Here is a 13,880-nt window from a genome sequence, read left to right as displayed (position 1 = left end):
TATTAATACATACCTTTGTAATATTACAGGTGGATTCGAACTACGTGGATTGGATAGCTGAAGGTATTGATATCGTCTTTGTCGTAAAGCACGTTGGGTTCTAGTTGCGGTATCCAAACTTCCTTGTGATATTAATAGTGGATGAGTACTGATACCTGCATAAAAATTGTCGTAATTTTATTCTTATAATATGCGAAAACAAAACCAATTATAAAAGGTAAAGAAAAGAAAGAACACATTAAACCTCCGTATCTTTGATGCCTCTATTCTCGCTTAACCTTTACAAATTAAAATCATAGACATGCATGTGTATGAATATGATTATGCATGTAATAATTTTACCCTACACATATGTCATTACAATGACATAAGTAGAGAAAAAAATCCAAAATTACAAATATTTCGTAATTTCGGTGAGAGAATAAAGACGTTCGATTGTAGAGCTATTTATATTTTCGCTTTTATTTACCATTGTTTTCAGAACCCGCGGGAGGTTCTTCAAATAAACCCAATGGTAACGGAAATGTGGTATTCCATGGAAGACTAGGTCGTGTATTAACTGGCGTCGATGTACTCGCGATGTCTTGATTTTCAATGTTGTGTTGTATCATTACAACATTGCCGCCATTATCACGCTCAGAAGTCGGGAACATGCGGAAAACGCCGCCTTCTCCAGCGTCTTCGTAAAATTCTATTCCATCCTCTTCATAATTGGACGATCCTTCCTCCTCTTCCTCTTCCTCCTCTTCATTCTCTTCACCTACAATAATAATACAAATGGAAGTATAAGAAATGTACAATTTTTCCACGTCATGATTGCAATGTATTAAACCGTTTTATCTTTACCATCGTCTTCCTCTTCCTCCTCTTCGTCCTCGTCATCCTGCACCTCGTCCTCATTATCATCGGATGGATTACTATCGGAATCTGAATCGGAACTCATCAAGTCCTCCTAAAATAAAACTCATTGTGAATCCAAAAAGTAAGAGATGAGAATTACTGATTATGCTGAGAAAAGTAAAAAAGCGACGTTACTCTTACTGTGGTATCTCGAGTAGGATCAAAATCACCCTCCGCGTCGCGCATCGCGAGACTTTCATCATCAATATCCATTGGTCTGTGCGGACGAGAAGATGGCTCTTCTGCCACGGCCGAGCCGTCCCTGGAAAATAGTACACTACTTGATTATAAGTACTGTAGCCTTCATGAATTTAAAAGGTTACATAAACAAATAAAAGATTTGCGAACGTGTGCAACACATAAACAGAAAAGAAATATAGCCACAAGAATACTGCATATAAATATGCTTAAATTATTTTGAAAAATATTCATATACATGTTCAAAAAATTTGATTAAAAAATTACAATATAAACTTAATAAATCTAAAAAGATTTAGTTTTACATATATGTTACAAAATAAAATCATATAAAATACAATCTTTGTGTATGTAAAGACATTACTCTGCTATGTCTCTTAAATGTAGAGAAATATTATCATTATGTGTATCATTTTAAATATTGTACAATTAGTTTTTAATGAGATTTTTGATATTATCTGCTCTGTTGAAATAATTGTTTTTAAAGTAAAGAGAGATTTTATTAGAATTTTATATAGAATTGCAGAACGTTCACCAAAATCTTATTAATTGTTAATTTGCATGTTGCTACCTTTCCAGAAGCTGATCCATGATGTCTTCCAGTGCCGCCTCGTCCCCTTCCTCATGTACTTGACTCTCAGAGGTAGGTTCCAAGCTTTCCGCCGTTACGGAGATATCATGTTCGGTATTTTCCGCATCCTCGTTGGCTTCCTCGCCTACAGCATGTGTAGCCTCCGAGGTTGTGGTACCCGTTTGCTCTCCAATCGGTTCTTCCTGGACCGTCCTATTTTTCGGCTTTGTAAATTTGTTATTTACTGCTCCCGGCATCGGTTGATTGATAATACGCGACAGAGTCTCTAGTGGCTTTAAAGCAGCGTTAATAGTGCCGGCCATGTTCGGACTCGACAGATCAAGACTGTGTGGAATTTTGGCCAGATCGGTGATTATACCTTTTCGCAACATAATTCGGACGATGTAATTGACGTTGTTATATTGATGGGCTCTTAAAGAAGCCCTTAGTTGTGTATGCGACATGTTGGGCGGACAACTGTCAATCATGGTAGATATCAGTCCGATTAATAATTGAAGCTGCGCGTGCTTCTCGGAACTCTCCGGAAGTGCGAGTGTTCTCGTTAAGGCTGCCTTCACCTCTGTTACCAGGGTCGTCTGCACGTCCGGCGAATGATTACACGAAGCAATAGCAGCAATCAACATTCTCGCCATACTACTGCATGTTCGATCGCCCGAATTTTCCGGCGACATTGGTAAAAGTTTATCGAGCAAGAACGCCAAGGCCGTCGTATCCTCGGATACCATCTCACTCTGTCCACTTCTATATGTATGTTCAGTGATAAGACTAGCTACAGCGCCGTAAGATCTCACAGCCTCCGCTAATATCTTTAATATTGCAGATTTCGTCAAAATGGGTTTCTTCGCTTCTTCTGGTTCTACCTTACTGTTATTACTGATATCGGTATAAATCTTTAATGGAATTATTTGCGATACTTGATCATCATCGTCTAAGGGATCGTTGGTAGTCGTTGCATTATTTCTCAGTACATCTCGCCGCGAAGTCGATGATGTCGATGATGAGGCACCTATCGTCGAGGTCGTCGCCGCTTGTGATGTCTTCTTTTCGGGACTTGTAGGGGTTGCCGATCCATCATCCGATGACACTGGCATCGGTTTAATTAATGCATTCAACATATCACGAATAACACCTACAGATACCTCTTCCACCATCGGTAATGCTGGCGAGTGACTAGGAGGTAAAGCTTTGACGACAAGTCTATTATCAATATCATCTTCTGCAAAATAATAGAGGTATAATTAAAAAATAAAATTACTAAAAGAGCATCGATAGTTCTTGCTAATAAATGCAGAATTAATAAAACTCACTTTTCAAACAACTTATGTCGACTCTAAGGATATTTTCGCACACTTCTCTGTACACTTCTGGATTACGGCAAACAGCGCTGCTAATTTGCCGCGTCATAAAAAGTATCTCTTTATACGCGGGAGGTATATTGCTCTGCGTGCGTGCACGAATAACCTGGAATAAAAGCAGGTATAAATAATGCATCATTAGAAATAAATTAATGTGTGAACTGCATCGTGTGAGCACTAATACCTTCTCCATGGCGAGACGAAGCGTGCGTGGTTCTTCGAGAGTGTGTCGTATCAATAATGTACATAGATTGACGCAACCGGTGAAGCTGCACATTTGTGTCATCTCGATAAGTAATTTGACACCACCTTCACGTGCGAACACTTCTGCATTTTTGTAATCTCTCGTCAGCCGTAAACATACTTTCAACACAGCGTGTAATGCATCTCGATCAACTGGGATTGCCAATAATTTTACACACGCACTGCAATATAAAAACAATATTTATGTAAAAATAATGCAAAATGTGTTAAAATTTTTTGCTTATTCGTACATATAGGTTTTATATATAGTTTATTTTAAATAAATATTATATAAATTATTTCACGCAAAAACCTATTAAAAAAAAAAAAAAAAAAAAATTTCACATTATCGTTGAATCATACAATATCTAGAAATACTCAATACTTTTGTCTAATATAATTTTTTGCAGGCATCGAATTAACTGAACTGAAAAAGTATCGCAACTAAATCCGTATATACATTAATACAAATATTGTCTCTCACCGTACGATACTCGGTGCTATGCTGGGATCCAATCCTTGTATCACGGTGTTTCGTTTCTCCTCTACCGGGCTCTCGTCAGTATCCATGTTCGAATCGGAACCTGAAGAACCACCGTCTTCTTTATCCGTGTTAAGCTTGAAACCCATTGTGATAGGTCGTCTGTTGTCACTATCCTCGTTTACTTGTGTCATGCAGGAGAAGGTAATGAGATAACGGCGCCGACTGCACGATATTCGCACACTAGATTCGCCGGCCCAATATGCGTCGTTGATAATTCTATTGTTCATGGGTGAATAAAGGGTCCATTTGCCGGTGCTCAAGTCAAACCACTTCCATGCTCTGGTCGTGACTTTATGCATCAACTGTTTTCGCTTTGTAAGCGTGGCTACTTTCTCCAGACGATCGATAAGCAATAACAACGGTGCTAACCATTTAGGAGTTTTCATGCTCAATACACTACTGTCCTTATTGTCTTTCGCAATCTTGTTTTTATGCGCGGTAAGCGGAGCCTCGCTCACCACCAGCAAACGTACGAGTTTATCTAGTATCGCGCACTCTTCCACTATCTGAGCACACGGCACTCGCATCTCTTGGAACGAACCCTCGAAGAAAAGCGTGTAGAGATAAAGACGACCGGAGAGTTTGTTTGCTTCCTCGCATTCAACCAGTCGCGAGCCAGCGTTCTCGTCCTGGCTTTCGGCGATATCGATCAGATGATCTACCAATCGACCGACCTCGCGCATCAATTGTCGTAATGTATCGTCTCGCCATTCATCGCCATTTCTCTTAGTAATCGTCACCAACAGATCGCAAATTCTATATACTGTATCAGGCATAAGGTCCAACAGATTCAGACACTGTCCCAACGCGTTTCGTGTGAACTCGTCTATATTTTCGGTAATCGTGGTCTCGCGATAGACGGTAATATCTTCAGCGCCTGTGATCTTGCGTGTTTCTGTATCGCCAAGTGACATCGCGATAGCGTGCATTATTTGATCATCATCCGCCAATTCCAAGTCCATAATTAAACCTTGTCCACTGACGTCGGTCACAGGAGCGTCGGGTCTACGTAGAGTCGCAGGATTTGTCAAAAGGTAATCGGTCGCCTGTTCTACAGTCAATGTGTGCAATAATGCTTCTATGCAATGCGCTCGACTGAAACCCATATCCATCAGCTGTCTCAGATATTCCGGATTTACGTCTGCTTCCGGTTCGTCCCTACGATCGATTCCGCTGCTTCTACTACCGATACCACTTGCACCGCTACCGCTAGCTGTCGCACCATCCCCGCTTTCTTCCTTTTCAGTGCGTTCCTTAATGATCTTCTCACCCCGTAAAATATGTCGTAAAATCGATAGAATAGATTCTGTCATACGAGCTCCGTAGTTTTTGAGCGGTTTCTTGCCCCACATTAGCATTACTGCTTCGAAAGCTTTCTTGTGAATATCGGTAAGATATTTTATTGGATCAAACGTTTCGCAGACCTTGTAAATTCCTGTGCACTTTGAAGATACTACATGGGGCGAATCCAAAATGGCCTTAGGATTAACCATTTTCTCCAACAACATCAGCCAAGCATCTAGAAATTCACCGGTTCCATCGGGTAGATTGGGATGCTCCAATCCCTCGGATAACGAAAATTGATTTCCTCCTGTCAATGCCCAGTGAAAAGTATCGAAAAACGCTTTCTGGCCATTCAAATTGACAAATTTCTGAAGCATCAAATGATAAGGATGTCTCTTTTCATCAAAGAGCATCGGAGAAGTGAATCCCACTGAACATATGAGAAAGGTTAGCTTAAATTTGGGAATTGGTGACGGAGGTAATTTATCATGTGATAAGCCGCGCATTAATAAACAATTTAAGGCGGTGGCGACACTTCTCGCTGCCTGCGAGGGTAAAGTAGGCGTTAGAGGCATCTGCTGTCCTCTACGTTGCCTAACTGGAGAACCCATGCAAAGTTTAACTAGTAAACCAAATAACTCAGAAAGTGCTCTACCGAGTCTAGAAGACGCACCGAGCAGCGGTTTGATGTATTTCAGTTGATAATTATTCGGTCGACTCTCGGTGCTCATTACACTCGGTTTGTCATCCACTTCCATCGGCACTGGCGGCGGATCTGTGCTAAGAGCTTCCATAGCTGTAGTCATCCCATTGCTTCCCATATCTGCGGACACGGTAGCAGACCATGAGGAAGAAGATTCGCTCTCGTTTTTTAATTCCGGCGGCATCAATTTGTCCATATCTTCTTTACCAAATTCACATCCGGCCGGGATAATATCCTCGCTACATAACGCGAGTAATAATGTGCTCTCCCAAACAAGAGACATATATAACTCAGATAAACCTTTAAGCACAGTCAAACCCAACTCGGAACCCCAGTGATTCATAGAAAGATTTCTTATATCGCTTTGACTGGTACGACAAACATGAACGAACATGACTACGTATCCGTGAGCTGCATTCATGGCGTGTAACAAGGGTGTTGCAGTATCACTCGTGAAAGCCGTTTCGAGATTTGGAGCTGATGCAAGTTCGTGCAATAAAACGGAACCGCCGGGGGATTCCATATGACTGTGGAGTGGCTTTAGCAAGTTTAGCACTTCGTTTAGTTGCGACAAACCTGTTCTGAGTACCAATGGTTCATGTGCAAGATTCTGCAAAATAATATAAATTATATTCTTGCATATATAGATATATATTTATATTAAAAGAAATGAAACATCGATAAAATAATTATATGGAAATCAAACGTACCAAAATACTTTTGCATACTGAGGCTACAGATTGAGCTGCTTGTGCGACAGGATAGTCAACAGGTAAATTTGGTAGACCAAGAATTGAAAGTAACGGTACAAGTCCCTTTTGGGCAACAAATTCTCTACAGTGATCATCGGTCGAATTGTTGCTCAGTATCGCATCGACAAATTTCATAACATTATGGATATACTCGACTAAAGCGATAGGGGTTTTTTCTCTTGGTTGAGGTGGCGGTCCAGGTTGCGCAGGCGACAGAGTAGGTTGCTCTTCTCGTTGAGGATGAGAACTTGTACTCGCCTCTTCTTCATCTTCTTCCTCTTCATCACTACTACTTCCACCGCCTCCACCTCCACCACCAGTAGAATCTCCCACTCCGACACCAACCGATTGACCAGACGATTGACGATTCCCAGAGGCGGTGTTCAAAGGTGAATTTTCGGATTTACTAGCAGCACGCCAACATATGTATCGCGGATCGCAACCCAATACACACAACTCTTCAAGTAACTGAAAAAAAAGAATGAAAAAGAAATGTGTAAAACAAAAAAAAGTTAAGAGTGCAATTTTTATTTATACAGAATTATTATATTTTATTTATTACAGAAATTACTTTAATAATAGCCGCAATAGCATCAACTTTTAAGCTTGGTTGATGCCTCATTAACTCATCCATGGCATTTCCTAAATTTGAAGCTGTATCGCCTAACGGATCAGCACTTCGTCGACGCCGCATTGCCGATAGATAAACAGGTGATAGAAGTACTTTGAACAAGCGTTCGAATGGTCGTCGTTTCACAAATGATTCAAGACCGCGTTGATTTAAACACAGTGCACTGAACACATTAGGTAAAGAACCCAGTACTTCTCTAGTGGCAGGAACCTAAAATAATTAAGTTTTGAAAAATTTTTATGATTTTCAACAATCATTTTAATCTTAACATGATATATAATTTATTGTACTCACTTCTTTTATTAGTAAAGCATGGAGAACAACATCAGTCAAGCCATTGTCTTGTAGAGATGATAATAACGATGGTTCTTGGAAAACATATACAGTCACCACATCAGTGGCAAGAAGAAATAACGAAGGACCATAGTACTCTGAATTACTTATAATGTGTTTAAGAGAAGATGGTAAAGTACCCTCCATAACGTGTCGTATACTATCAGAAAATGCCGGATCCTGAATTGCTTTCTTAAGGAAATTCAACATCGATTTTAGGAGTGCTGCTCGCTGTGGTAAGCATGTTTTACCAGTCTTAGCAGCAGAATAATCTGGTTGCTGTTCAATCTTTTCGTCTGTTTTAGAACTCGTATTTTCGTCTTCCGATATCTCCATAGGATTCGACGACTCCTCCCGCTCGTCGAATGTTTCCTGTCGCGATGTCGAAGATCCTTCTTCTCTATCCACGGATCTCTCGCGCACGATTTGTGGTGTATCTTGATAGAGCAGTGGCTCAATTTCAAATGGTTGTTCTTTTCTGCATACATTAACCTCCATGTCTAAACGGTTGATGAAGCTTGCTAAACCGTTATGAGTTTGAAAACCTTGCATATCTATGTTTGTTATTAAATCTATGACACGTACTGCTCTTGTTACAAACTGCAAATAAACAAGAAATAAATAAATCAAATTCAAGATATTTTAAAAATGAATTATAATGTAAATTTGATATATAAATCATAATTTCTTCTAGTTATTACTCTAATTGTACAAAAGTATACATATATTCTCTGTTCAATATTACCGTTATGTGTTCCAATTCACTTCCTGGCCAATTGATGACTTTCAAAAGACTTTCCATCATGCCACAACTAACAAGAGCTTCACCACCCGCCTCATAACTTGCAAGATGATACAAAAAACTAAACAAAGCTGTTGCGAGCGGCAAAGGGAATGGTTGTGCTTCTGGTTGTGGCGAAGTTAATGTTGTTATACAAGTACGAACCAAGACAGGAAGAAACCCATGATACGAGCTAGCTCCAGTGACATCAATAATCATGTTCAATCGCGAACCTGGTTTTCTGAAATCGGACAAGATTAATACATCATATTATTACATGTAATAAGTATGCAAAACAAGATATCTGTGCTTACTTGGGAAAATGTGGATTACGATCTAAATGTATAATGCTTGTAAGAGTACGTAATGCTGCCGCTCGAATCTCAACAAGATGAGTATATGGAAGTTCCAATAATTCAACCAATTCCTCAAGAAGACCAGCATGAAGGAGACTATGCGCATTTTCTTGCAACGCGTTACTATATACAAGCACAGATAATGCTTGTAGTCGAGCTTGCACGCATTGCAACCGTCTTCGATAATCCGAGAAACTATGCGCTAACCTTATGTGTGTCAATAGAGCCATCTAAAATAACATGTTTTAAATATCTTGAAAAATATCTTATATGTATTCTGCTCGATTATATCTGTTTAGAAAAAAGAAAAAGAAAAAAAAAAAGAAAAAAAAGAAAAAAAAATTAAAGTATCCTTACTTGTCGTTCCTGGGGTACATTGTAAACTTTCAAAAGATCATTCATGATTTGCGCTGGGGTTTTTCCGAGTTTATCAACATTTTCTATATGTATATATGTTACAAGATTTGTCTGACCAATTTTTTTTGTACTAGGAAGTGATGTACCAGTTGTCGATGATTCCATTACAATTGGATTTTCCGCATAAAATTCAAAATGTAATGTTGTAGCACTTGCTGGAAATGCCTATAAAATATAAAAATATATATATAAAAATTATATGTGCATGCATCTTTATACATACATACATATACATATGTATATATGATGTATGTATGTATATATGTATATATGTACGTATGTATATATTATGTATATATGTATGTATAAAGATGTACACACAATTCATAAGATCGTATCACTTTACATATTATTATATAATTATATATCCTTACCTTTTCTGGAAATTCCTTGCAGCAATCTGCTAAACCGAAACCGTTTTCTTTTCCTCCCCAACTCTATAATAAAAGTTATTATTTGATAATTACACATTAACTTGTATTACAAATAAAAATATAAATTAAACTCACTAACCTCTGCTAAATGATTGAGCCTGCTAAGCAAAGCTTGACGTTTATCATTATTTAGACGTGTAATAAAATTACTGCGTTTACTAAACATGTAGAGAAGATTTAATACACCAAGGACTACATGCATGTCACAACTCGATAGTAAAGTAACCAAATGTTCCATGCTGTTGTACAGGTGCCGTGAAAATGAGTGCTCAATCAACAACGTCGTGAAGTGGAGAACCCAGAGAAGCAGCTCTTTTGCCTGTGTTATCAAGAATTAATAACCATATATAAATTATCTTGCTAACATTAATTTTTAATTTTGCATCTTCTTTTATCAATCTATAATAATAAGTAAGTTGTTTGTTAAACAAACCTCTCTATTTTGAGGAAGATCACATGCTAATTCCCATGGATTATCCGGACTTTTTGCTGCAGCTTCTTCTAAAATACTATCACTGAGATCTAGGACATCAATCCAATGAAATAATTCACATTTTCCAAAAGTCCACGCATCTATCTGCTTCAGTTCTTCTAGCAGTTCTGCATGCGAGCAAGAGCGTAATTTGCTTATAAGCGCTTGACATTCTGCGGGCTAAACAATAATTATATCATCAATTATATCATATTGATCTGAATGAAATGTGTGAATAACTTTTATATTCTAAAATACAAAATATGCAGTTGATTAAATTCTTACAAATTAAAATTATCGAGAATTATGTTAATAAAATATAATAAATTTAGATAATTTTTAATATTACAAGTAGAAAATTATGCAATTTTTTTTCAGAAAGATTAAGTACTTTTATTTAATATATAATTATATACAATTATAATTATATTTATATGTATGTTGCCACACATAAATTTTACTGAAAATATTTAAAATTATTTAAGTAGAAATATGCATATCTATATATTTACCACTTCAGAAGTGCATTTTTTCAGTCTGCTCCGATCAATTTTCATTTTGGTATGTTAATTTGTCTTTCCCAAATTTAATATCTAGAATAAATTTATAAATATTGTATTATTAAGTTTATAATCATTCAGAATTAGTAATTTAATTAAAAATATGTGATATATCAAGTTTTCTGTTGGTATGTGATAAAAGATATTTTAAAATGATAAGCCTGTATCACTGTGATTTATATGACTGATGTGATTGATAATATAAAAGAACACAAAAAATGATATTAAAAATATAAAAGAAATTATTTTGTCAGCTCATTAGAAAAACGGACAATACAATTATTATTGTACAATACCGTTGCAATTATTCAATAAATATTATAATTAATAAACACTTCATATCATAAAGATAAAAAATTTCAAATGTTAATGATATTTAGTAATACTAGTAAAATATCTTTTATACATTTTAATTCAATCATTTAATATATTTTGCAATATTGGTATATGTAATGTTTTATGTGTAAATTAGATATATTAACAATAAATAAAATTCTTTATATCTGATAAATTATTAATTCCAAAAAAAACATTTTTTTATATAAAATTATAGTTCACATTGTTAGAAACAAAAAAAATACTATTCAATTAATATATAGATTATTTATAAAAGTGCACATGCCTTGGTAGCATGATCTGCAGTTTGTACATAGATAATGTGCATAACAAGATATAACATTTATAATATATATATATATATATATATATATATATATATATATATATATAATTTAAAAATATTAAAGTCACAGATCTATACACATATCTATATACAAATTAAGATATATACAAAAGACAGAATAATTTTAATATATGTGTAATATATATCATTAAAACAGTGGATATTTATGTATGAATATTTATCTTAAGAAAATTGTAATAATCTATTCATATAATTGTCTAAAGTTAAGATCGTATTGTATTACTGTTTACGATTAATATAAAATATGTTAATATAAAACAAATCATATGCTTCTATAATTACTAATAGATCTCTATGATTTATCATAGATTGTTCTACAACTTTATACTTTTATATGTCTAACTTTGTAATATTGTACACATATTATTGAAAACTTTAAATACAAAAAGATGTAATTAAAAAATGACTCAAATTATAGAGAAAAATATGAAATTATTGCTAGATTAACCGATTTTAAATATTTATATATAATTGTGTAAAAATAATCAGCTATAATAAAGATTCATATATTGCAAATAAGTATTATGTACTAACATGTAAAACTATTGATGTGTGTAATCGTATGATAGATTGTGAAATATTTCGCAATATAAAACAACTTTTTTAAGAAAATTCTATTCCACTATCTAGGTCTCGTCTCTCTCTTTCTCTTTGTATTAAAATAATTCATAAATCCAAATGCTCGCATTCTTCGTAATACTTATTCCACAATTATTACACGACGTATAACAAGGAAAATGATGCGTAGATTTGGCAAATTGAGATCACGCTTTAATCTGCACAGTCATCAACGAGACAAAACGGTCGATCTAACCTATGCGTCAAGTTTCAAGGAACAATGAATAAAATGACAACAGATCGAATGACAACACCCTGGCGGCGATCGGTTACACTGTCAGATTTCTCGAGACCTGTGCGCCCTCATAAATAAACGTTTGAAGGTGAAAAGAGGCGTGATGCCATTTCGAACGCCACGACGGTTAAACGGAAGAAAGAGTTTCTCTCTCGAGCGAGCCAGAAGAGAGGAAAAAAAAGTCTCGCGCGCGCGCTCGCGTACATCGAGAGAAAGAGAGCGACAAAAAGTAAGAGAGAAAGAGAGAGCGACGTGTGTATGTATGTGTGTGTCTCTCTCTCTCACCTGGCGATGAGCCGTCGTAGTTCCGTGCTCCCAATTTTCCTTCGAGATAACGAAGTACCGTCGCTACAATCGGTAGCCTCTTTCGTCGAGCTCGCGTTCCGTTCGATGCGCTTCTTCACGTCAAGAGCGTGGCGGCACGACACGGGCATCGCGGTCGCGTTGAATCCGCGAGCCCGAGATCACTTATCGGATCACTGCTGCTGCTGCTACTGCTGTCCCTTGTTGCGATCCTCGCCAGCTTTTTGTCATTAACGTGTACCCGCAGTTAGACTCCTCTCGCACGTTGATAGTTGCCGCGACACCGCTTCACGACAAAGACACGGAGAATGCAGGAGGAACGGAGTAGACAAGGAGACGAGGATGGGTTGATATTGTAGAGGGGAGAGGAGAGAAATGACGAAGGTGGGGGGTGGGAAGGGGAGAATATACCGAAGAGGGGCCGGCGATCGGGGATGCACGGAACCGATGCGGATAGCTGCTGCGACACGGATCACTCTCGCAGCACGGATATGTCAAAACAAAACCATGAACCGAGCGCACAGGGGCTGTCCGTCTTCTTTTTTATTATTTTTTTTTTCCCTTCCCCCTAACGCTCGATGATAGTGCCGATCATACCGCCATTTTAGCGAGACACATTCCACACGACGGATCGTCGCGTCTTCTTTAACCTTGACAAATAGACAGGGTCCGAGTACGTTATACTGGGCCCTGAGCAGTCGCCATCGATGTTTCTCGAACAATCTCGCTGTGTCTATCTATCTATCTATCTCTCTCTCTCTCTCTCTCTCTCTTTCTTTCCCCTTTCTTTCTCTAGCTCGCACGCGAGTTCACGACCTCACCGCGACACGATATTCGTCTCGCTTGACGTCGTCCACACGTACGAGAATTCGCAACATATATGTATTATTGTGTCTAGAACATTACGCTAAACGTTTAATATCGTGCTCATGCCTATACATGTGCGCGCACACACGCATATACACAATATACAGTCGCTCGCGCGTATCGCGCCGTTGAACACAACCTCTCCAAGAATGTTCACCTTCAACGTGTTAGCTCCCGCAGGATCTAGATGCTCGTACATATATGGTGATATCGTCGATGCGCAATTGTGCATAGGTCCGTGCGTCCTCAGTCTCTTTTTTTTCTTTATTAATGTAATACGCCGTAACACAAACCGATCCTCACATTGCGTGTCACTTGCACTGCTTCCACTCTTCGATACGGTACAGTACACGCGATAATGCGCAACCGTGACGCTTCCGAATGATATTTGAGAACGTGCACGAGTCGCGGTGATGCGTCGTTCAATGTGGATTGGATATAAACCCACCAAGCGAATCCGCTGCTGCCGCGATTGTCGTTGGACCTATTAAAAATCAAGCTTGACAAATTGCCATCGCGAAGCCTATTCTATGTACTTACTATTGGCTTCGGGACAAAATTCTGACGAGAAAATTTGTCCACGTTATTAATGTCTTTTG

At 37.6% G+C, this 13,880-nt stretch overlaps 1 protein-coding gene across 8 annotated transcripts in view; it reads right to left on the bottom strand.

The window, feature by feature from the left end:
- LOC126857898 (E3 ubiquitin-protein ligase HUWE1) overlaps positions 1-13,880 on the bottom strand; it is a 23,065-nt gene extending 9,185 nt beyond the window's left edge. For 3 of the 8 annotated variants that reach the window (XM_050607781.1, XM_050607780.1, XM_050607777.1), the window contains exons 1-19: positions 13,439-13,880; positions 10,508-10,588; positions 9,957-10,175; positions 9,603-9,842; positions 9,464-9,526; positions 9,030-9,254; positions 8,631-8,902; positions 8,281-8,557; positions 7,497-8,135; positions 7,143-7,412; positions 6,530-7,039; positions 3,773-6,429; positions 3,230-3,470; positions 2,998-3,151; positions 1,670-2,906; positions 1,036-1,177; positions 847-952; positions 470-760; positions 14-155 (exon numbers count right to left, since the gene is read on the bottom strand). In XM_050607781.1, the coding sequence (XP_050463738.1) occupies positions 14-155; positions 470-760; positions 847-952; positions 1,036-1,177; positions 1,670-2,906; positions 2,998-3,151; positions 3,230-3,470; positions 3,773-6,429; positions 6,530-7,039; positions 7,143-7,412; positions 7,497-8,135; positions 8,281-8,557; positions 8,631-8,902; positions 9,030-9,254; positions 9,464-9,526; positions 9,603-9,842; positions 9,957-10,175; positions 10,508-10,552 (7,730 nt within the window). In that variant the 5' untranslated portion in view covers positions 10,553-10,588; positions 13,439-13,880. Of the gene's footprint in view, positions 1-13; positions 156-469; positions 761-846; positions 953-1,035; positions 1,178-1,669; positions 2,907-2,997; positions 3,152-3,229; positions 3,471-3,772; positions 6,430-6,529; positions 7,040-7,142; positions 7,413-7,496; positions 8,136-8,280; positions 8,558-8,630; positions 8,903-9,029; positions 9,255-9,463; positions 9,527-9,602; positions 9,843-9,956; positions 10,176-10,507; positions 10,589-12,396 lie in introns of all 8 variants that reach the window. The other 5 variants (XM_050607775.1, XM_050607774.1, XM_050607776.1 and 2 more) reach the window with 5 other exon arrangements.

The sequence above is a fragment of the Cataglyphis hispanica genome, chromosome 23 (genome assembly GCF_021464435.1).
Source record: "Cataglyphis hispanica isolate Lineage 1 chromosome 23, ULB_Chis1_1.0, whole genome shotgun sequence".
In the NCBI taxonomy this organism is placed as follows: domain Eukaryota; kingdom Metazoa; phylum Arthropoda; class Insecta; order Hymenoptera; family Formicidae; genus Cataglyphis; species Cataglyphis hispanica.
The sequence above is the reverse complement of the archived record's forward strand: the minus strand, read 5'-3'. Positions and strand labels throughout refer to the sequence as shown.